The 26,070-nt window shown below is 36.4% G+C and overlaps 1 protein-coding gene across 4 annotated transcripts in view; it reads right to left on the bottom strand.

The window, feature by feature from the left end:
• The window catches only part of ARB2A (ARB2 cotranscriptional regulator A), a 385,998-nt gene that overhangs the window by 116,400 nt on the left and 243,528 nt on the right, over positions 1–26,070 (bottom strand). The window contains exon 9 of one of the 4 annotated variants that reach the window (XM_074995329.1): positions 23,010–24,666. The exons of the other annotated variants lie outside the window; for them this stretch is intronic. Coding sequence (XP_074851430.1) covers positions 24,535–24,666 — 132 coding nt within the window. The 3' untranslated portion in view covers positions 23,010–24,534. Of the gene's footprint in view, positions 1–23,009; positions 24,667–26,070 lie in introns of those variants that run through there. 4 annotated transcript variants of the gene reach the window in all.

The following is a 26,070-nucleotide window of genomic DNA, read 5'->3' as shown; positions in this document are numbered from 1 at the left end:
TATAGTCGTGCTAGTGAAAAAGTGTAATTGACAGCATTAGAGAATAAAATCTTCTACTTAACCTTAGTCAAGACTGATGTAGCATGGGGCAGCAACAGTGCAAGGATCACTCTTCTGGCTTCACTAAGTACTTAAGGCCATTTTCTGAAGGGACCCTTTCTATGCATGAGTAGGTAGTTTGGTCTCATGTACAGAAATATTCTCAGTTGAGCTGCCTGTGTGGGTGCTAACCGTGATTTTCATTAGACATATGATTGACTTCACTAATTTATTTCACAAAGACCACTGAGTAGCCATCAGCTGGTAACAGCTTTTGGTCACTACTAAACAGGGGGCAGATTTGAACCAGTGACCTAGAAGTGAAAGACTTTGTAATCTGATTACCAATCCCTTGTGCCATTCCATCCTTCCCTCTTTCATTTTTAGTGATAAGAGAAAAAGAGTCTTATTACCTATGCAACTTTTGTATCCTGTTACCAAAGCAAAAGCTTTCATTTAGTACTTAAAAAGCAAAGTCTCATGGGCATGCTTATTAGACCATCGCAAGCACAGTCTCTTTATTACTCCTGTCTGTTAATACCAAAATAAATATTGATATAAAAGCATATCATTATAGTAAAATTCTTGTAGATTATAATAGGCGTTGATGAGATGTTTTTACACAGTTGAAGAGTCAAGAGATCAATTACTAGTAAACCTGGAGAAAATATGCATCTCTGTCCACAAATATTCCAAATAATTCAAATATATTACTGAACTACTGCGTATGTAACAGCTGATAGAATTTCAATTATTTGTTTTCCATATAATGATTTTTAAACTAGAGTTTTCATATTCTAAAGCTCACTATTGGCGATCTTGCCATCTGTTAATAAAATACTATTTTAATGTACTAAAATGTTCTTCCAAATATGACAAAAATGCAAAAGGTGGAGAAAATTATCCCCTATGCCATAATGATGCTATTGTTTCTGCCTTTCCTCCTTGGTTGTCTTTTCAAGACCCTCAGGAAAAAATCTCTAAGACCTTTTCTGTCAGTTTCCTACTTTTCTACAGACACTGAGGTCTGCACATTAACACTGCTTCCCTTTGGCTTGAGGTAATAAACAATTAGCTACAGTACAGTGGTGTGATGTTCATGTTATTCTTTGCTGTACTACACCAAGCTACTGTCTCAAAAATTAATGCAAAAATATCAGGATTTGAAATTAACTTTTTCTAGCCAAAAGCAACATCCTGCTCAGGGATAAAAACCTATTATAACATTGCTGGCATCTGATGGCTTGTAGACTGTACCACCAAAATAACATTTCAAATTGTAAAATGTTGACTATAACAAAATCTGCACTATTGGATTAATCAGCGTATTGCTCATGAACGGATAATGAATAGCTAGGTGATGGCTGTTGTTAAATGACAATTACTAAAAATAGTTAGGAATCTAAATTGTCAAGACTATTATAATGTGTGGTAATTAAAAAAAGCTACATATTAAAGTCAACTTGTGGTACTGTCCTCTCAACAGACTGCAAGAACTTCTAATAGGTATTTTCATAAAATACCATATACCGTATGATAATACTGTAATACTTAAAAGTATACACTAGAAGTATAAAAGTGGTTTTTAAGCATTGATCCTTGTAAATGTATTTTAAAATGTGGACTCGAGTATATTTCTCATTTGGCCTGTCTGTGCAAAACAAAATCTGTTTTATTTGTCTGCCTCTTAACATATCAATTTGCATATATACAGCCAATAATAAAATAATATATAAACATTATTAAGGAAATACATTGTTATATGTAACAGTGGTTGTTTCAGCTGCTTGTAAAGGACAGCGTGCATGTGCGCGCGCGCACACACACACACAGAAGCACAAAGTAATTTAGTTACACTAGGTAACTATCACATTAACATGTCACTTGCAGGTATCAGACATAACTGCTATTACTCAGACACACCCCATTATTTAAGAACACATCATTTCACACAATGCAAAAATTATTCATTAAAAGAAAGTCAGCAATAATTAAGTTGATTTTCAATGCAGAGATGTATTTGTGTTAACTCCGAGTAAGAATGCCTACTTTTTAAAATTTGAAACTTCAGTGTTTGAATTTCATATCTAAAGTAACATGTTCCATATGCGCAAAATAGTAAAAAGTGGTTTCTTAACTACCTATCTGAAAATTAACTAACATGAATTTGTGTCTGTTATGATCTAACCTGGACATTATCATCTTGAGTCAATGACTCATACTGACATTAATGCTCTGACATTTGCAAAATAAGTAAATGCATATGTCAGTTTATGTATTGGAGAATTCTGATTTATTGAATTCTCCTGTCCAAATATATACCATGAATCATACAGGTAGTTATTGTTTTTCCATAATTATGTGATTTGATAAACAATTATACAGTAATTAGGGAACAAATCTTTTTAGGATAATGTGACAGATACTTTCACTGCTTTTTAACTTCCTGTTCTTGTCCTCTGCTTATCTTTCTCTTGACCTTTGTTCAGCTGAATCACAGTAACTCTTCAATGCTTTCTCTCACTTGCTTTCTAAAGCTGTTCATCACACTTGCTGGCTAGAAGCACAGCTGGCAAGGGATGTAAACCTCATCACAGGACAAATTTAGCCTTCTGGCTTTGCCAAGATCGACATTTCAAACTAAAGTAAAATAATTAAAAGAAATAAACATTACAGTAGAGCATATTCAATTCTGTATTTGTTTGTAAGTGTAAATGACTCCACTCGTATTAACAATGCATATAGACACTAGATTAAAAACAAAATAACAATAAATTAAATAGCCTAGAATTCCATTGTTAATTAAAGTAAGATTAAAGAAATCAGCTGAGTTTTACTCACTGTCCCAGTAGAAAGCTACTATGGAGGATAAGCAGTGCCCCCTAGTGTCAATAGCAGTCAAAAATCTGAAGGGAAATAAGCAATGTATATAGGGAATCTTGCATAAAGGAAATCTATAAATATGCTTGCATTTGAGCAGGCTTATCATTATGGGACAGCATATACACATATATATGTACACATGCATATGCTAATATGTGTATTCACATAAACACATTTATACACATTGTCCAATATATACATACATGTAGTTACCAAATTATGCACACAGAGCATATATATTATATATACACAATCTGACATAGCCAAGATGTCTTTAATGTTCCAGGCAGCTCAGAAAAAAACATTTCCACACAGAATAGCAGGCCATGCATGAAGGCGGGTGTCAGAAAACCCAGCAGAATCACTCACTGTGAAGATGTCTAATAGGAACTGCTGAATACACAATACAGGCAGCCTGGACTGAATGACTAAATTGGAATGGCTGGAAAAGTCAGAAGGTTTTGAATCAAATCAGAAATTATAATCAAACCTGCAATGAGTGTTTTGACATTTTTTTCCTCTTTTATTAATTGGAGATTAACACTATTTAGACCTTATTAGGTCCAACATCAACATTATATAATATAAACTTCTGTCCCATCCAGTAAGTTACCTCAGTTTTTGATAGCAAGAGAAGTTACATTTTTGAGATAATTTGCTCTCTCCAAAGACCATAATTTCACAAAAATTTGGCATGTATTTTACTGAATTTCAGTTTGCTTATAATAAGGATCTTTAGTTTCTTTTTAATTTCACTCCAAAGAGTCTTGACAAAGAATGAAAGCGGTCTACCCATCTTGTGCATTATGGTATATATCATAAGTTCATTAACATTTAGTTCTGCCATGAAATACAGACAAGAGATACTAAAAAATAAAATAAGGAAAACAAAGACAAAATATATAAAAAATGATACAAGGCAACCACAGTGACAGGTGGAAGAGAAAGTCTTGAACACTATACAAAACATATACAGATGTCAAATAGCTATTCTTTCTATTAATGTAAAAATTAATTTAAAGCCTGACAAGAGCGCCCAATTTTATTTCCATAAAAGTGCTAGTGACTATTTTTAAATTAATTCAGATCACAAAATGTTTGTATTATGTTTTTCCATGTAAAGCATTAATAGACATTTAGTCTCATCCTTGCATTTTAAAAAGGAATGTACATAATTAGGCTTTTATATGAAAAGATTACAATGTGCATTCTAAATTGATTCACATTTAAAGTGGAAAAAGGCACAAAATGCATTAGTTTAGAAGACAAATTACTGGAAATGCAACGCTCAGAATGACAGGAGATACTTATTTAGACACCTTACAATAACTATTAGGGTACAATTGTGGATGAAACTTTAGTTGCATAAAATTCATTAAAATCTCTAAATGGCAGATACATATTTCTATTATAAACTTAATCCTAGTTAGACTATGTGGCCACTGAGAATTTTTAAAATAAATGAATAGTTAATATTTGCCAATAACTTTGCATGTCAATATAGTTCGGTGCCTGAAATATACTAAGTGTATTTTATTACAAATTTTGTTATATATACTATTAATGTTTTTCATATATTAAACAACAAAAATTAGTCAAATGTTTTTCATATGATTCATGATAACATCCGTCCGAGTAGAGGTGGGCAACCTCTGGCTTGAGGGCTGCATGAGGCCCCCTGGGGTTCTGTGCGTGGCTCATGAGAAATTGTGTTTAGCATTGCACATGCATAGTGTTTCCAGATTCTGCTAGTTTTCATCTACATACCAGTATTCCAAAAGCGACAAGCACTTACAGCAAGGGCACGTGAAGTGAGGTGTGTGCTGACACCGTAAACGCCATGTATTCCCTCTCCATCCAATCAAAGTGCTGCCATGGTTCAACTGGCATGCGCCACAAATTCTAGGTATGCAAGTGCAGCTAGTAAAACTACCCTATCCTGGGAGATTGCTTTCATTAGAACAATCTTATGGCCCACTGCTGGAGGGCCATTCATGAGGCTCACTTGCTAGCCTAGGTTGCCCCTCGCTGCTCTGGAGAGTTCACTTTGAACCCCCAAGCAGGTCAGCTTGACGCATACTTGTCTGGATGTAGCAAAAGTGGTATCACAGTATGCATTACGGCCATAAGGAGACATTTCTTTTTCCCCTCAGATTCATTAGCTGCTACACTAAAATTAGAAAGTTAGTCACCAGACATCAAGTACTTTTATGGGAAGGAACTTGAGTAGAAAATGTTATACAGGTTATACTGGATTAGTCATTTGTGAACACCAAAGTTGTGCTGAACACTCTGAACACTGTTTTTGTTTAGCAAGCGATTTACTGTTTTTCTTACATTCATTTTATAGAATTCATTCGATACATCTAGGACAGGTATACAGGCTCACAAGATCCTTATCTGGGCAAGAGTGTGTTTGTTTTAACAGCAGCAGGAGAAAAGCATAAACCCACTCCCAAAGTCTGAAAGCACCATTATCCCTCTATAACAATAAACGTTAAAACCAAAACTCAGGTTATGTTATAAACTTCGGTATGTTTCTTAAGTATGTGCCTGCTGTGTGTTTTTCTTGGTTAAACAGATAAGATTGTACTCCATTACACCAGAAAAAAAATGGGTAGAGTGCTCGCTGCTGACAGGCATAAGCATGAACTTTCACTTGAGATACAGCTGGATGGAAATGGAGCGATTGAAGGGGAGTGTGTCAATGTGTAAGAGATCAGGAGAAAATATGGAAGGACTGAAACATGCCTCCTATACTACCAGCACCAATAGGTCGTTGACAATATAGAATTACTGTGCTAAAACCTATTAAGAATTGCATACATGCAATAAGGGATATGTTTAAATGCACGCATGCGTAGACAAGCAAACACCAAGTATGGTAAACTGAAAAGTATGGATATATTTAGTTGACTTCCAGAATGTATCAGGTATCTTCTGTGTAATGCCTCTCCTGCTTATCTATTGGTTATGAATTATTTAAAAATGCTGAAATTACTTCTATGTTTATGAAAAAAGGAAGAGAGATGAAGTGAAGACATTTTCAAGATAAGGTATCTTTAGGCATGTGTGTATATAAGTTTTACTTTCTCATTACACATATACTCTCAGTGTTTCCACAGATTTATGTGAACCTACAAAATATAGTTAAAGCTTGTATTGTTTTTATCTATTAGATGACACTTTCCACACAATAATTAAGTGGGCAGAAGCTGCACTTGGGACTGCAACTAACAAAATGTATCAATAATATAAAATTGAGTGTGGTATATGCAAAGGACTGCATGAAATGCAGTCCAAAGCAATACTGCTCTCCAAGATAATATTTGCACAGTATTTTAATAAAAAGGAGGTATTTCTGTTTTATTTTAATTATTTAGCTTCTGCTTAGCTGTGAAAAATCTGTATTTTTTTATTTATGAAGAGGGAAGGACAAAGTGGTGCATTCTTGATTTTGCAGCCTGCAAAAATAATGATGTGTTTATCTTTACTATTTATGTATTGTCATCATTATTTTTATCATAGTAGGTGCCTAGCAGACCCAGGCCAATTCAGAGCCTACGGTGCTAGATGCTGTATACACACACATGTACTATAACACAAACAGTCCAAAAGAACTGTCCAACTGGACTCAGACAGTGGCACTGTAGCAGTCATTGTAGAAATACTATGAAAATATAGCAGATTACAATGGTCTAGTGAGGAGTTATTGGTAATGTTATATAATTTCAATTACCTATTTTTAGGTAAAAGATATATAATGTAATTGTAAACAAAATACAAATTCTTGTTAAATATAATGCCAAATCACACATTTTTAAAAAGAAAAACACACTAGACTATCCCACGTGTAAAGCAATTCTTCCAGTGATCTCTTTAAAACACTGAGTCAAGGGACAGATAGTGCAAGCAATATCAAAACAATACTTCAAGTCAAGAACAGGCCAACAGAAAAGGCCATGTGGGAACAGGCACTGAAACCACTTTAATATAATTCAATATCAGTCATATTGTCCAAATCTGAACTTCACAAAAGATGCCCATACCAAAATAATCTGTAATCATGAGTTACCTCATCAGTACACTAACAAAACTCAACTGCTTTAGTGACATAGCAGAGAACGTGTTCAGCCCCTCCTCTTCATTTTTCCAATCTAGAAATCCAGTGGTTTGTTACTTAATAGAATTGAAAAATAAAGTTGTTGTAACATTCTTTCTTCATTTATTTAAACCATATCAATACCAGTGACTTTTGCAATACTTTATTTGTCCATTAAATGTATAGAAAAAGTTATATTCTTCATAGGAAAACTGAAAAGTATGTTTCCTACCATGTATTTCACAGTCCTAGCATATGCGGATCTTTTCAGTAAAAGGCCTTTTGTGCCCTCTGATGTCAAAAATCCCCCAATAGTCAACCAATTACCAGTAAATCCACTTAAAATATTTTTTTCAACACAACAGCAAATATCCCAGTGCCATTTTAAGGGTTCACTGAGGGACCATACACCTGAGATAACAAAAACTCTACATAATGTGGCAGTTACATTAATCCCTATATATATATTATTCCTTTTATTGAAGGAATATGATGAAGGCACATCACATATATATGATGTGCCTTCATCATATTCCTTCAATAAAAGGCATCTTGCTTATACACAACACGCTGATTATATGATGTAATCTTTTTCCCCAGAAAGAGAAAATGACATTCACATGCCAGAAAGTATGGTCATCTCAAATAAGAGATTAAATATTTTTTTCTTCATTTTAATTGTCTATGATCAGTTCTGTTTTGTACTTCAGTTCAATACTAGAGGGGTTTTCAATGAACATAGAGCGGTGTGCTCTTGTTGCTTGTGTGCAGTCAATAGTTCTTCCACATAGCTAAGCAACAGCACTTTTCTGCATATGAATTAGATTGTTTCATCGAGGGCTGCTAAGAGATATAGAGACTCTTCTTTTACTTCAGAAGTTAAACAGCTCATATTCCTTACTTTATTTTATAGTTAGAACATGCCCACATTGTATGTGGCTCATTCAAACATACAAAGTTGACCCATGTATAAAGAAGTTGCACATGCAATATAGCAAGTGTACACACAGTATTTACACTACAGTACATACCTATAATACATATACTATTTGTATAAAATCTGAATTATAATATTGATGTTTGCAACACAATACTTAATATCAGTCTATATGGATATTATTATTCACGTAGTAAAATTAAAGAACATAGTAACTACTGTAAAATTTATTATAGAATTTTTGGACATGTATTTACACGTTCCTTTACGAGTACTACAGAACAGTTAGAATTTGCCATAGACAGAAAGCTCAGCTAAAAATCCCATGCACAAATAGGTTAACATACTCTTTTGTCATTTTAATAATTGCCTGTCCTATTACATTCATTATTTGCATGGAATAAAGATAGACAATTTTTAGGCACTATATAGCTTTCTTGAGGAATATTAGCTTTGTGGCTTTGAGAGGTCATTTTCTAAAGATCCTAATAGCCAAATGACATCTTGGGAGATGTTATACTGTTGCTGCATTTGCATGATAATGAAGATGAAATTTCATATGTGCTGGTTGAATTGCACTTATCTAAGTTTTGTTTTTACAGGGAAATGACCAAAGGAGCATGTTCCCTAAGCAAAAGTATTGAATTACTAAAATACAATACAATATTGCTTCTGTGGAAAGACACACTATAAGCCAAGTTATAATAATTCCAGGTAATTTATGAAAATAGCATATTCATGAAGAACTTTTATGTGATCAGCTACATATCTCTGAATGCATGATTCTTTTTAAGAACATTCCATGACACATACAAAATATTTCTTTTTTTTGTAAAATATTAGTCTACTCGTTACAATATCATTAAGAAATATTTTTAAATGTGTAGTTATCACAAATTATAGCCTAACTTATTTTAAAAGGCCATCACATACTATTTTATATAATATCTGAAGCTTATTAAAGCTCACATGATTACTATATATACTGGATCAGATATACTCTTATTTCACCTGGAAGTCAGTGAATCAAACAATTTTCTTAACACAGATATATATGTTAAGTGGGCTAGAATAATAGCCCTCTTTTACATAATTAGATATGTAGGGAAATGGATTTTGGCAGAGTCCAAATGTTGCTCTATCAACTAGCCAATAAGGAGTGTTAAGATGTGTCAAGAGCTCCATTCTTTCGGAGGTAAGGACCTGGCTCTGAAACCCTAGATTTCTCTACTCATTCTATCATAACCTACCACCCTTGTAAAAAATCAGAACAAAATTGAAATAATTCCCACGTCTGATCATCATAAAACTAATTAATCAACACTTTGACAATTTAACATGATTTTCATTACTAATTCTGAGGTTTTGCTCTGGAACATCAAAATCCAACTACGGTTTTGCTCCAATTTACTCAGTTTTATGTTTTATAAGAGTAAAAAATTACGTCCACTACTTAGATTTAATAAACCTACAAGTTTCAAAGCAAAACCAAAAACCTAAGCATAGATAATTTATGTCTGAGTTTATCGTTTCTAAATCTTTAAAGAGAATGGTGTTAATTTTTGATGGGAGCTAAAGGCATTGTTTTAAAAGAAAAATAATATGACGTGATATACATACAATTTTATTTAACATACCTTTTAAATATATTCTAATCTACAGTGCTCTGTAATTGCAGAACCATATCCAGAATAAAAGAAAAGGATACTTATCCTGGAAAAAGAAATCTATACTCAAAGGAACATCTGAATAATATTGAGACATCTGCAGTGAAGTTTTACCTTCTCCCTAGAATGTTTGAGATGAACTCAGTGTAACACTGTCTTCCAAGAAAAGACAAAGTGATCAATGCTAGAACACATCAGGCTCCCTTGGACAGACCAATCAATGCAAGAAAGAACCTTGCCCAGGGCCTTATGCAAATAGAAGCACGTCCTGCAACCCAGGGAGGGACATGCGCAATAGATCAATGGGATTTGAAAAACCTTACAGCTATATCATCCTCAGACAGTAAATATATAATGATGAATCCCTCACATTTTCAGTGAACTCAAACTAGATTATTTGCAACACCTGGCTGAAAAATCTTTCAGATCCATACAAAGCACAGTGAAAAAGTAAAAGTACGAGAGAAAACTGACCAGTTTAATAATAATTTAAAACTGTGAAAATAAACTTTCAGTGTTTTTACTTCTTTTGGCAACAGTAAACTCATGTTAAAAGGCATCATAATTTGACATGGTAGAAATCAAGATGGATTTAAATGCTTTTTAGCAGATTACTTACTGAGGCAGAAAAATAAAAAGGGTTCATCATATACAAATATACAATGCTGAAGACCTAACAACTCAATTATCATTAGGTTGACTGAAACATATTGTGCCAATGAATATCATAATTATAGATTTTAACCTGAACTGTATTGAATCATTGTGTTAGAACTGAAGATTTTATATGATCTCTCTTTCAGTAAAATACAAGGCAGCTATAACTATTTCTAGAATGTTCTCAACTTCAAATGCAATTTGGTGAGATACACAAAGTAGTGTCCAGACCTATACAATCATATTGGCACAAGAGGTACGTGATTATGATAAAAAAAATGCTAAAACAAGTTTTCATATGAAGACTTGTAAAGAATGATCTCCCATCATTATTTGGTTTCTATTTTCGTGGAAGACAGACTATTTTTCCCCTAAAAACTGCCAGCTTTTTAAGGGATCACCATCAGCTCTTAACAGAAAAAGGTATAATATTTCTGTCAAACAGTAAGAACCACACCAGGGCAAAATATAATCCAGATATCGACAAGCAAATAAGACAGCTTAATCAAGCTTGTTAAAACCTCAAGCACCTTGTACCTTGATATTGCACAGTTGAAGCTTAACACTGATTTTAATTTGCACTGGAACTAGCAACAGACAGAACAACAATTAAGCTAAAGCTATTTATCATCTTGTACAGTTATAGTAAAACTGTAATTCTACAAATTATTTAGTTACTGTAATATCACTTTAGTTCTGTTTATAAAACATTTTTTCTAATACATTATTCATATTTGATAGTTTCATATTCTTCCTCACTACAAAATTTAAATACAATTTACCCATGGGATTATATTAAAATTCCTATATTACAAAACCAACTTTTAGTATAATAGTACGACCCATACAACCAATGTCAAGGACTTTGATAATATATTAAAAAAAGCAAAACAGGTCTGCTAGACTAAAGAAGGGAAAGTCTTAAGATCGAAAGTAAATATCACCTGTTTCTTATATTACCACAATGTTAGCGATGCCCTCACGAGTAGTATGTTTAGTTAGATTAATTTTACTCCCACAGGATTTGTAATTTCTAAAATATTATTAAACTTGCAGTTCCCTTGGTTTTACCACTAAACCTGGTCTTAAAGTCTCATAAAATCTCTGCTGTTCCACACAAAGGCCAAGCATATACTTTTCACTATAATTAACATTTAAATTAACAGTAACACAATACACTTGTGTAAGTTATGGACACAAGATAAAATTAGATAAACAGCTAACAATTATGAAATAATAGTAATCATCTTCCATTTCTTCATTTTTGGAATGTTTTTATTTTCAAGAACAGAATTAAACAGCCTAATTTGGCAGACAAAACCTAAAAGTATTACAAACTCTAATACAACACAACACATACATTTTCTGCTCTCTCACCCAGGTAAATCCAAGATTCCTATATGTCTTTTCCCTCCCATAAATACACATTTAATAAAGAACACCAACATTTTTATACAGGCTGAACCACTCTGTTCCTGCAACATCTATATTCTGGCATGAATCTGGACGGTCACATCCACGATAAGTGGATATCCTGCAGTCCTATAAAATTTGTTGACAGCCACTAGTCCTAGCCCTCAGTGTTCTGTGCTGCTATTTAGCTGTAATTTACCCCAATGTCTTCTAAGAGCCAAGTAAGCAGTGGGAGTATTGGGAATGCTGCTAGACTATATTGACCTCCAATGGTTCATCTAATACTCTGGTTCAGGTCCTGAGGATGAGAGAGTTTGTCTGTACCACTGATATCATTACGCTTCAGATCCCCTTCAATGTGACCTGTTCTCCAAACCACTTTGCAGAACTAAATAACAAAATCTACTAAATGAAATAAAAGGCCTAGATTTTTAAAATTATGTATAAAAAAGTGATGATTACCATATTTGAGCATTTAAACAACAAATCAGATACTTAACTGACCGTTCATAAATGCAATTATCATGACTGTGCACATAACTTCTACAGTAATAGTTTACAAATCTGGATCCAAAACCAACAGCAGAGGAAGAGAGAAATTAAGAAGTGTAAGAGTCAGGGAGAAAAGATATATTTGCTGATATGCTTTGGAAACAAAAGGAGAGTAGGGAAAATTAAGTAAACTAGGAAGAAACAAGTGCAAGGAAGGCAGTTCTGAAGTTAAAGCTGAATTGGATGAAGAGCCAGTAGGGCTGTACGATAATGGAAGTGATGGAATATTTTATTTCATGCAAGGTATAGCGGGGTGAATGCCCCACTGCTTTAAGGAAGGGGTTAAGGCAGGCTGGGAAGGGCTCCTGGGCGGATCCAATCAGAGGACAGACTGCTGGAGCAGCCTTGCAATGGGAAGCTACTCCAGGAGAGCTGAGTTAGTTAGTTCTTGACTGAGGAGGGTGCAGGACTGGCTCCCAGAAAGGGAGTGGTTCCTTACACTTAGCAGTGTTGGGCAGGTGGAGGGGAGCTAGAGAGAGGCCTCAGCCTGACACCTGCCCTAAAGCCAATAAGGTGCAATATTTGGGTGCTCACCAAGGAGCATGCAGGACCAACTCCCAGGAAGAGCAAGTACCTCGAATAGTGCTGGGTAGGCTAAGGGGAGCCAGGTAGAGGCTCCAGCCTGATACCTGCCAGACTGCTGGTCCCAATAGAAGTTAGAAAGGTGCAAGGGGCCACAAGGGAAGTGGCCCAGGAAGTAAAGCAGTAAAAGGAGAGAGGAGGAGGGAAGGACAAGGCAGCTGCCAGAGGGTCTCAGATAAGTGGGTGAGTCTGAGTCCTTCCCCTTCCCCCTTGTACAGCACCTAGCCACACCAACTGTAGCCAATATGGGCTGGAGCTTGCCCAAGGTAGGGGGCTAGACAGAGGTTGCAGCTGGCCCGACTGGTGGATGCCTTCAGCAAGGACTGCTGAGACCCCCGGAAAAGGGCAAGGGACCACAGTGGGCACTGCCAGAGGGCAAGGGACCACAGTGGGCACTGCCAGAGGGCAGTGTCCCAGAAAGGACCTGGTGATTTTGGGAATGACACGGGGACTGAACAAGCACCAACTAGAGTGGAGCGTGCCAGTGGACAACGCTCCAGCCAGAGGGAGGCACCATGCTGAGAAGAATGAGCTAACATCCTCATTGACGAGCTGGAGGTGCCATGGTGATGAGTTCGCACTGTGACACAAGGAAACACAGGCAGCATCATTCTTCACATGCCAGAGTCTGGAGATCAAGGGCTTGGGGAGCCCACAAAGAAGGAAACTGCAATAGTCTAGGTCAGAAGTGCTGAACATATGCCAGCTACTTTCAGCAGAAGTGGAGCTGAGATATTCTTTGAAAATTTAGCAGTGAAAGACAATTCAGCTAAGCGAAGCAAAGTTGATGGTGAAGTATAAAGCCAAGGTTATGGCTAGCAGAAATGACAGAAATGAATAGGAGATCTAATGCAAGAAAGGAAACAGAGGATTTGGTGTTACATTTCAGGATGTTTGTCTTTCTAAGGAGAAGTATTTCTCTCCTTGAGACATTTAGCTGAAGAAAATTAAGATAGACTAGAAACTTAAAATAGAAAGTGAGACAGACTACAGTAGAATGGTGATAGAAGGTGTTTAAGAGCGAGGAAAGGAATTAACGAGGATTCAAATATTACTGAGCTACTAAAGGCTTTTCTTAAATTTGTGTTAAAAAAATAAAAAGGCACAGTAGAGACATATCATTCCTGGTCCCTGCCCATGGACCAAAAACAATCACATAGTCTGCCTTCCCAAAGGAATGCAGGGACTGTTATGCAAATGACCCCCAAAGAGCTCTTCAAAGTACCCTTCTCCCAAGTGTTTAACTCCCTAGATTCAACGGATATTATGGAGGCATTATTATTGCTAAAACACAAGAGCTCCCATCATGGTGGTTGCATGCCACGAGGTCTGTGGTTAAACACAAGAAACTGTGTCAACAGAAAAGTAAACAACCAATAAGGGACAGTAAAATCTGTCAACTATTGAAAAAGAATAGTTCAGACAATAATTAGCAAATCTGCACATACCCAAAACAGATAGTCCAAAGGCCAAGCATCATAGCAGTTAAGAGACTCAAACCTGAGGGCTTGATTTGTTGTTCTACCCTCCTCCTGCTGTACCCAGACTACTGAGGTTTTGTTGGCAAAGCTTCCAGAAGCAGTGGGTCCTGAAATTTACATCTACACCTCTATGAATAATTTGTTTCAGGTTATCTGAAGACTCAAACACCATTGCACTGTTTTTCCTTGACTCGTGTGCAAGGTCATAGCCACAACTTTTAAAAGAGATTTTTCCCCTTCAAATGAAACTTGAGATTCTGATCTAATCACATCTTCAGGAACTGGGTCTTGTGCATGAACCTGTATTGTCTGTTGCTTATTTCAGCTCTGACTAGGAGTAAGAAGCAGTACACAGGATTATGAAGAATAAGTTGTGACAGAAAACTTAAATGGTGTTATTGAGAAAATTATAGAAATAATGGATGATGGGAAAGCAATGGATACAATATAGTTTCATTTTTGTAAAGAATTCAGATACAGTGTCTCATAGGATCTTAAATGTAAAAAAAATTGAAACTGGTTTGAGTAGGGGTACTATCATATGAAAATTAAACTGGCTAAAAATAATGCAAAATAACAACCAGGTGGAGGTGTCTGTCAGGTATTGTCGTTAAATGTTAAATGTTATTTTATGTAACATCTTCATTAATGATCTGGAATAAATTAAATGAGCAGGTCATACAAATTGGGATGAACTTCCAATAATAGTAAAGGCAGAAAAATAATACCAAACCAACCTTCCAAGAGTCACAGAAGGGGCTATTAATCCAGTCTCCTGCACTCATGGTAGGACTAAATATTATCTAGAACATCCTGACAGTATTTGTCTACCTGCTCCCTGGGCTATTTATTGCAGTGCTTAGCCACTCTGATAGTTTGAAAGTTTTCCTGAAGTCCAACCTAGTGCTCCCTTCTGCACATTCAGCCTACTGCATTTTGTTCTATCCTCAGAGATCAAGAAAAAAAAATTCTCTCTCTCCTCCTTGGAACAACCTTTTACATACTTAAAAACAATCAAGCCTCCTTCTCAGTCTTCTCTTTTCCAGACTAAACAAACCCATTTTTTTTTCAATCTGCCCTCATAGGGTATATTTCCCAGAACCGCAATACTCTAGTCTGACCTCATGCCAGGCCCAGCGACAGGGAGGAACAAAGTAGCAGTGGCTGGAGTTCTGGGCTCCTCTGAAATGCTGAAGCAGTGCTGCTGTGCTGTTTGGCATGGATCTGGGGGCAGAGAGATGAGGAGCACCATGGCCAGAGCAGTGCTAAGGGATGACTACCCTAGGCTCTGCCCACTCTACCTTTTTCACCTTGATCCTGGGCCCATGGTGGCTGTCAGCCCCACAGCCTCTTGCACAGCACACACCTCAAAACCTCAGTAAGTCCATTGAGAGACTGATCCCTGCTCTATGAGAAAGAGAAACATGGGAAGCAACAGTTCTGAAAAGGATGTAGGGATAACAGCAGACAGCAGTTTAGACATGAGTTTGCAAAGAAGTCCTCTGCAGTTTTGAATTGTGTAGACAAAAAAAGTCATGAGATGGAACTGAGAGGCAACTGTCCATTTTGATATGACTAGTGTGAATACACATAGAATATTATGTTAAATTCAGGGTGTATTGCCAGAAAAATATTGACATGGTTAAGAAGCTAATAAACCAATATACTTCAAGGAAAAATTAGAAGAGAGAAATATATGTAGTTTGGCTAAGGGGGCCAGGTATTAAAATAGCTGGAAAATATCTGAAGGATTTTTATCCCAGAGTGAAAGGGGATTTTTTTTAGTGTAGTACTCCAAAGTTCAATTAAGAATAGTGGAGAGAAATTCTGAAAAGGTCTAATTAATGAGATCCATTAGGCTGTGGAACAATCTCTGCATGAAGGGTAGGATTATCTTTGCCTGGGACTGCCAAACCCTGTATTATAGAGTACAAACCTGAACTTGCATGTTTCTAGACTAGGGCTATGGCTACACTATGAAATAAATTCAATTTCATAAAAATAGATTTTGTAATGCTGGATTTTATAAATTTGAGTATTCTCGCTTCCTCACAAAATCCCAACAAAGTCAATGTTAGTGCTGCCACACTAAATCGCCAAACACCAACTATTGCAGCAGTGCCTTGTTAAAACCTATCCCACAGTTCCCTCAGCCCCATAGCATTCTGGGTTGTCTTCTCTGGTACAATATGGGGGAAAAAACACCCAGCAAGTGGTTATGGGTATGTGATGTTATCTTCCCACATTGCATTGCCCTCATTCTCCTCCTGTGGAAAGCAAATAGCCAGTCCCCCTCTCCCCCCTGCCTCCGCAGCGACAGCCAGCCTCCAAAATCTTAAATTCACAGGCTTCCTGTTACCTTACTTCCTGCACACCTGGAGAGCACCGAAGATGCAACCGACAAGAATGGACAAACGTGGAACATTGTGGGATACATGTGAGACTCCTCTGCACGTCTATACACTGGTTTAAATGGACACTGTTTCAACACTACCATTACTCTGAATGCTTACACTTGAACTTCCTGTTAGTCCAACTCAGGTTGTTGGAATAAGAATATCAGCCATAGCACCCCCTAAATTTTAAATAATGACATTTGATGTGTGAACAGTCAAGTTAAAATCGAGCTACATGCCTTAGATTTGAATTTATGCTATAGTGTAGACATAAGCCTAGATGACTTAAGTCTTTTCCATCTCTATCATCCACAAGTCTCTGATTTTGTATACATCATATAATTAGTATTCCAACACTGATATTAAAAAAAAGAAAATTAAAATGGATTGGCCAATGAGATTTTTGTTAATAATGGCAGCGCAGATGATATTTCTGGCCACAAAATGTTGCCCTTCTTCTCTTGAAAGAACCTGGTAAAGTGCACAAATGCTGTTAACTCACAGAATATGTATTCTGCTGGGTGTTTCAAGCACCATATATTAAATGAGCAAATGATCAAGAGGAAACAAAAACAAGAGGCTGGGCAATGGATGTAGGTAAAGTTAGCAAATAGGGATCCTAACTCAAGACTATGCCTAACTCTAATTTTTGCAAAAGAGGCACATTCACCTTTGGGGAAGGGAGTGAAATGTGTCACTTTGCATTGCTATCACCCCTTTTGTTAGTTCAACAGCAATATTCATAGGGTTGATGTTGAACTAAGAAATTGGATACCTACATTTCTTATTGCTTAAATAAAAAAAATTGAACAAGACATGTTACTGTCATACTCTGAACTTTTCACTTCTATTTTGTAACCTCCCTCCCTAGTTCTTTGTTCCTTCTAGACTGAAGACACCAAATCATTTGTTATCTGAGCTTCCACAGGCACTGTTTCCTGTCTAATGGGACCTACACATTATGATTAGGGTGTGCCAGAGGTACCCAACCCATTTTATATAATGTCCTTTTAGACTATAAACTCTTGAAGGCAAGCAACTGTATCCCCCATCTCTTTGTACAGCACATAGCATAGGTCTGTGATGCAGGCTAAATCCTAGAGTTTTCTAACATACAAATTTATTTAGGCTGAAAAGTGGAAAAATGACAGTAGATTAAAATGTAAATCCCATGTGTATACAGTGAGCCATGCATATATAAAAACAAAAATCAGTCATGAATGAATAGATCATGATAGAGCAATGCCTGCAAGCATGACTGCTTTACATTTGCTCATCTAGTCTATTTTTGTTGTTGTTGCTTATAAAACTTTGCCAAACTTTATCTCCTCAGGTTGAAATTTGTCAGGCTCACAGTCTACCTCGGGTTGAATTATTGTTTTTAAAAGTTATTTACAAATGATAACTTTTTAAACACTGTTTTGTTTTAAATTCTAGTGTCTCCATAGTTCAGAGCAGGTAATTGACTGGGGAACTACCCTGGCATGAGGGAGGTGTTGTCCTTGTGAAAACTCAAAATTTGGCTACCTGCTGAAAACAGTCATTTGCCGGAGTAAATTCTATTGGAGGCTTGATGTAATATGCCTGCACTAAGCATCCCCTCATGGACCCTCAACCCTCATCTACAATGATCATGCTCCGCGGTTCCACAGAGCTTGAGTCCTGAAATATGAAACTAGCAGGGAGACACAGTTCTCCTTCACCTGCATTATAGTACCCTCAGTAGGCTTGCTCTGGTCAAAGTTTATCACTTAATTGTCCCTGTTGTATGGAAGCAGACGATCTACCATCCCTCTTTTTATTTTGCTCTTTCACTTAGTTCTCACTTCTCAGTTTCCTCTCCCATGACTACATTTTCTTCTCATATTTCCACCTTCCCTCCATCTCTTGATTTTTTTTAAAATAACTAGTCCTCACACTGTAGTTGAATATTCCACTGTCACTAATCATAGAATCACAGAATTCTAGGACTGGAAGGACCTAATACTGTCTAGACCATCCCTGACAGACATCTATTTAACCTGTTCTTAAATATCTCCAGAGTTGGAGATTCCACAACCTCCCTAGGCAATTTATTCCACTGTTTGACCACCCTGACAGTTAGGAACTTTTTCCTAATGTCCAACCTAAACCTTCCTTGCTGCAGTTTAAGCCCATTGCTTCTTGTTCTACCCTCAGAGGCCAAGAAGAGCAACTCTTCTCCCTCCTCCTTATGACACCCTTTCAGATACCTGAGAACTGCTATCATGCCCCCTCTTAATCTTCTTTTTGCCAAACTAAACAAGCCCAATCCTTTCAGCCTTTCTTCATAGGCCATGTTCTCTAAACCTTTAATCATTCTTGTTGCTCTTTTCTGGACCCTTTCCAATTTCTCCACATCTTTCTTGAAATGCAGCACTCAGAACTGGACACAATACTCCAACTGAGGCCCAACCAGCGCAGAACAGAGCTGAAGAATGACTTCTTGTGTCTTGTTCACAACACACCTGTTAATGAATCCCAGAATCACGTTTGCTTCTTTTGCAACAGCATCACACTTTTGACTCATTTAACTTGTGGTCCACTATAACCCCCTAGATCCCTTTCTGCATACTCCTTCCTAGACAGTCGCTTCCCATTCCGTATGTGTGAAATTACTTTGTAGTAGCCAGCAGAGAGTCTACACGCATAATCCTGACAAATTTTGTAAATAGGTATTATTACTGTTACTTCAGGCCCTTCCATGGGAAGCACTATATGCTGCTTTCCCTAACTTTAATCAAAATTCAATATTTATTAGAGGATGCTTTTTTTTATTTGTTTAATGACTACAAGTATGCAAAACTGAGGATATACTTTTCTTTTGCATATCAACACTTTTGAAATATAGAATATTTCGATAATAAACTCCCAATCAAGTTCTGTTTTAAAATGGAAATTAAGACCTTAAATGGAGCTCAATTTTGCCATTTCCAAGGCCCTGACTGGCATCCTAGAGGAAGCTCCTCTTCTGAAACTAACACAACAAAATCCAGAGAGCTAACAGATCTGGGTACCCTAAGGTTCCATTAGGTGTAGGAGGGAAGTGTAAAACACGAATGGTATCCCACCTACAATTATTATCAGTTGTTCAGATTGTGTATATTTAAAAATAAATTTAATGGACATTTAATAAAGTTTTAATTAAAGATAAACTAGCCACAGTGTGACTAATAAGGTACACATAGCCCAAGAGGAGAAAAGGGGCTTTTAAGAGCAAGGAATAAGTGGCTGAATCAGCTGACTGTATACAATATTATTGCGTAATAAAACTATGTAAAGTAAGGTCTTTTACAAAAATTTAAATTACTCTAACTTAATGATAATTATGAAATATGTATACAGATTATGATTAGGGATTTAGGTATTTTATATATATAGAAAACCATGATCATAACTGGCGATGCAATCAGGCAAGAAGGGGCTGTCTCCCCAGCCAGACGAGACTAAAATTATGTCTACACTACTAGTGGATTGAGCCTGTGGCAACAGATCCACAGGGGGTGGGGTGGGGACAGTGATTTAAGACGCTCTAAATGGACTGCTGAACTTGCTCCTGTTGACTTTTGCGCTCCACCACAATGAGAAACTTTAGGTAAGTCAATGGGAGAGTTTCTCCCATCAACCCAGCACGGTGTAGACACCACAATAGGTCAGATAAACTACACCAACTCCAGGTATGGTATTCACTTAGCTGGAGTTGCATAATTTAGACAATGTCCACATTAGGCAAAGGAAGTTAACTGCAGATAGGCAATTCTAGCTACAACAAATGCGTAGCTAGAATCGACATAGCTGCGTTCAGCTTACTTGGCTATCCTTACGGAAGAATGTCAACAGGAGAAACATCCTGCAAGGAGTACAGGGGTCAACTGTAACCCCTGAGAGGTTGATTTCATGCATCCCTACCAGATGCATGAAACTGACCCTGAGTGGGTTGATCTTCCTGGCTAGTGCAGACATAGCCTCTCTTTGACTTTATCCTGCAGTGTAGACCAAGCCTAACTTTAAATATCTAGAGCAAATCTAGACAAATAATGGGCCATTAGAGTTCATAGGAAAACCTAGAGACATCCCAGCCAGAATTTTCCTATTCTTGGTGTGTGCTGGAATCCATGAAACAGTGGATCCCCACTATGGCAATACGTATGCTGGAAAACTGTTCAGAGGCAGTAGCTAACTTGCATTAGAAAAGAGATTTATCTTCCCTGAAGATATGAAGTCTAAGGTTGTGTCTTCACCGGAAACTTATATATGTTTTCCCTCCCTTACTTTTACTGGTGAACATGTGATTTTTTTCTATTAAATAAACCTATTATCTATTGTTTACCCCAAGCAAGCCTCTACTGTGCTACAAAGTAACTAGTTTGAAGAAAGCCAGGTTGTGCTTGTGGACAGGCCATTGGTGTCTGGGCTCTGAACTAAAGTTGCAGGTCATAAAGATATTCTAGATTACTGGGAACGTGGTGGCTGAACCACTTACTGGTCTTGACTGGTTTAGGTGATCTCAGCTAGTTGCTATGACATTAAACCAGCTAAATTAATAGCATAACTACTAAAGCTTTCAATCTGTGATCTGCTCACACGGCTTCCAAGTGAGGTCAAGGGGGCTCTGCACAGGGTCTACTCATATGGATCATATTACAGGATCAAGACCTTAAAATATTTTCAAATTGAAGAAATAAAGCACATTGACTTCAATGGAGCTATGCTGATTTATGCCAGCTGAGAATCTGACCTATATATTTTAAGGACACTGAGTTTAATAACGCTTGTTAATATACCACAATCCAATCCAAAGTCTCTTTCCCCTTGTGTCATAAATAACAGGAGAGGTGAGGAGAAACAGGAAGAGGCTGGTATAAAGGTATAATATCTACATTCTTAGGCATGTTTTTATTTCAATAGACTGTCATTCAATATAATCAAACTACAGTAATCTCCCCTGAATCTGAATCTAAACATTTTTAAATGGAAGATTATCAGATGAAAAGCACAAAACTAGTGCAGTATATTTAGAAATTTAACTACTCATGTAATATTTTGACCTAGGCAGCATGTTACAGCTTTTTATTCTGTCTTTAAAATTATTTTAGAAGTCTATAGATAAAATCTGTGTGTTTAATATTAGTATATACATACAATGCTTTAAATCAAACCTACAGAACTGGGTGGCTTTTCACCTAATAAAAGACAATTCATCTACTTTTCCTTTACTGATGCACTGAAGATTAAGTTCCTGATGCTCTCCAGTGAAAATAATTTCAACAGCAAATACTGACAATTTGAGGCAGTGTTGTCACCTCTCACTCATTTACTATAAATCTTAAGCTATTTGTGTTTTTCTTAAATCTGAAGTTTAATTAAATTCATCAATTTAAAAAAAAGTTTCTAGCACTCAGATTTGTGGTAAAAAGCTTGACAATGTTCAAAAACTAGAAAGCAAACAAAATGTCTTGATTTTGAGGGGCTTGATCAATAATTTTTAAAGTCTGAGACTGGCAACTCTTTCGATGATTCTGAAATACAAGCAGTTTTCACCCGGTGTGGGCAAAAGAATGGAAATGCATTTGTTTTAAAAGCGACACCAGAAAACTAGAAATTACATTTTTTGTCTCGTTTTCTCTCGCATACATAGTTAGGCCCTAGCTCTAGAACTGGATCTGAAAGAGTGGCCCATGGGATCCATTCAGGCAGAAGAATCCAACTACTTGGATCCAACTGCACATTCAGGGCATCAGACATATGTGCATCTTTCACAGAGGAACAGGACCAGGATGCAGAAAAAGATTCTCCAAGTAAAACTATCACCCCAGAAACTGGCAGGAAGACTTAGTAGTAGGCCTTTTTCTTTTACTTGACTACACTTAAAATCTTAAAAATCTCGCTTTCTATTACATTTCACAGGTGCTGTACAAATTCCAATGTTTACCGTCAAGTACAGCAAGATGCTTCTAAAAATAACCCCAACTCCAATATACTGTGCAAGAGATAACAGCAGACATGTAAAATACATTCATGAATCATGCTTTGAGTTTTCAAAATCAGTAATTAGCAAAAGACCATCACCTAAAATTGTTTTTAGGGCTGTGTATTTAAAAAAGTAATTTACTTTTTAGATGTTTGTCTTCTGCACATTTAATTTCAAAATACAATTATACACATTTTTAAGATTTTTATTTGCAATTCAAATGATAAACAATATAACTAATGACACTGATTGGTGAAACTTCACTTTACACACATGCTTAATCCCTTTCAAATATTTCTCTTGTTGTCTGTGACCCAGTAAGGTAGAAGAATTAGACGCCTACCTTGCAGTAACAGTTGCTGTGCATTCATGCATGGTGTTTACCCTGCTTTCCTTAATATCTTACAAAACCCAACATTCACATATACATACAAAGAACAAATTTGGAATAAAAATAAAAAACAACAATGCACCTGCTGACAAATATTTGAAAAATCTAGGGAAATTTAACAGGGTTACATAAATACATTGCAAATCACATCTTAACTTCTGCTTTTTTAACCAAGTCAAAAATCAAACCTAAAAGCTAGGCTGTGATCTAGACTTTATGCAGCTACAGAGTAACAGTACTGAATAATGACGTCTCCTCTTTTGTTCAGACTTCAAAAGGAACAGCCTTCGGTTTTGCCCCACCATTTTGGGGAGCACAGAGACTGCTAACAAAATGCTTCCCTGCCAAAGAAAGTCACCTAACAGGAGTGTGCATGGCAGAACTCAGTGTAACGAAGCTGGCTAGTTATGCGAGGTAAACCTGTTAAAGGTGCACAACCAGTTTGTTCCTGAAGGCATTCTGCCTTGACAAGGCTGAATTCCTCCAGCTAATTCTCCAGCAGGAGAAAGTAGCTTTACGTCACTATTGTAATTGGCTGTTGATAAATGCCACAATCTAGCTATCATTTAATGTCAAGTCTCTGGACTTCTAACTTTACATTGACAGTTGCTTTCAGAGTAGGTTCCACAGGGAAGGAGACAAAACCTAAAGATCTGCAGTTGTTAAACAATCATAAACAATGAGAATACTTTTAGCAGCACTGCGTACATATCAATGCAAGGCACAAAATGCATTTACTTGCAAGTCCATGATTTATTTTACTGTTGTGGGTACAATCTGATGCATAAGGCCCAAGAAAGGCCCTACATTCCAAACAAAAAACAGAAATTTCACATTTCCCTCTGCAAAGGGAATGCAAACAGGATGAGAAGTATACAAGGAGCCTCCATAATTACTCTATATATGTAAATTTGCCTACCCTAAGTGTGTGTGTGAGAGATTGTGTGTGTGTGTAAGAGAGAGAGAGAGAGAGAGAGAGAGAGAATATTTACTTTAGGAGAATAACTTTCCACAAGCTACTATGTTTACTTTATTGCTGCTCTTCAACATTACAGAATAGCATTTTGGGGATGGGTAGGTCAAAAAGGTTAGAAGTACAATTTTTTAGTTACTAAATTCATCTCTTTTAAAAACAAGCTAAAACATTATTAGCTAAAACCTCTGGGGTAGGAAAGAATAACATATTCAGGAATTCTGACAAATTAATATTATGGTAAAATTCAATTCTACTTTATTGTAATTCAGTATTTGTTTCCTTTATAGGTAGGGGCCACTCCACAATCTAAATTTCTACTGTCAACAAAATCAGAAAATAAAACAGTTATAAACATTTTTAACAGGGAATGCAAAAATAGGCATTAATTATTTTTTTAAAAAAAGGACTATTACTTTAAATATACTTCTCAGGTCTAGTTTTCCTTGACAGACCTGTGATGTGCTAGTAATCATATATTATATTCTTCCTCCCATGCACGCACCTCCTGTGGAGACAGCGGACAACAGAAGCTGACCCTTACTGAGACCATCTTGTCTCTATGACAAAGCTCCTTTTTAACTTCTTGCTCACTGGTTACTTCCTGTGATGGAGAAAAACTTTAGCTCAGCTTGTGATAATTTCACAGGCCCTGAGCACCCTGACCCTAGAAGCCCCAAGGTCAGAAGTCAAGTCTTGTTCTGAAACATCTGTGTGCTTCATATTAAGCTAGAACAAAAAGTAGAGAAATATCCACCAGTGTGATGAGAGAAACAGGCAAAATGGGAATGACACGTTGGTCATCTGTTACCCAGGCCATCTCAAGCCACTGACTGAAATGTGATTGAACTTTACTCACTAAAATTCCAAAATACCTTCAAGTATGTGCTTTATTTATTAAATATAAAGTTTTCAAACATACTTTACATTTCCTGTCTACTTTTAGGATCTGTTATTAATTCACAAGTACCTCTTAAAATATGTGCATACAATATATTTGTATGCATCCAGTGACCCAAAGAATATTGCTTGACAAAACCTACTGAATTTCACTGATATTTTAGTTTCAAAATTTAAGCACACCAAGATAATTTAACAACCTGATCATGTGAAACATCAGTTTACAAAAAGAAAGAAAACAGATAATTCATACTATTACAATATGTGAGGAACCCAAATCACATGATGTAACTGAAAAGTGTGCACGTTATGAAGTCAGTTTGTGCAGCAGCAATTGTAGATCAAAACGAACTGTCAAGATTTGTAACACAGAAAATAATTTACAATTGTGAAACTTGGTACCTTGATATTTTTGTTTGAAAAATAAAGTAAATTTGTACAATATACTGACAAGACTGTAAAACACTTGAGGAGTTCGATCAGCTAAATCATTCTCAGGTTTCAGCATGTGTACAAATGCAGACTGTTTAAATGAAGCTTAGGGAAGCAATGAGAGATAAGTGAAATAGACCTAATTTCCAATAATACAAAAATCAACAAGAACTATTAAAATCTTTCAATCACAATCTTTTCTTCTCTTGTTTTCCTCATCGTCCAGAGGTGCTCAAACATCTATTTTCTTTCAAAGTATCAAAAAGTAAAAAACTTTACATAAACACAAGAACCTAACATTACAGAAGTGCAATTGTGATGTCTTCCCATGTCTTTGATTCAAGATACAAAACTGCTTGAACATTTTGACCCTGAATCTGCCTAATGCATATGCTTAATTTTATGCACAGGAGTTGTCCCACTGAGCTTTATGGGACTACTCACTTGGAAGGAATTAAGCACATGCATGAATTTTTCCTAAATAAGGCATTGATATTGCAGTCAGATGGGAGAAGGTGTGTCACTGGAGACCAAAACCGATAAAATGATTGTTCTAAGGTTCATTATTAATTTTAAGTTCTCACAAGAAACCAATATAAGTTTTTTAGTTTCTTAAATGAAATGTATGCTGAAAATATTCCTAATAAAATAAGTGGAGATTAACTATGGAAGCCAC

The sequence above is a fragment of the Carettochelys insculpta genome, chromosome 5 (assembly GCF_033958435.1).
Source record: "Carettochelys insculpta isolate YL-2023 chromosome 5, ASM3395843v1, whole genome shotgun sequence".
NCBI lineage: Eukaryota > Metazoa > Chordata > Testudines > Carettochelyidae > Carettochelys > Carettochelys insculpta.
Note: the sequence above shows the minus strand (reverse complement) of the source record. Positions and strands in the feature narration are given on the sequence as shown.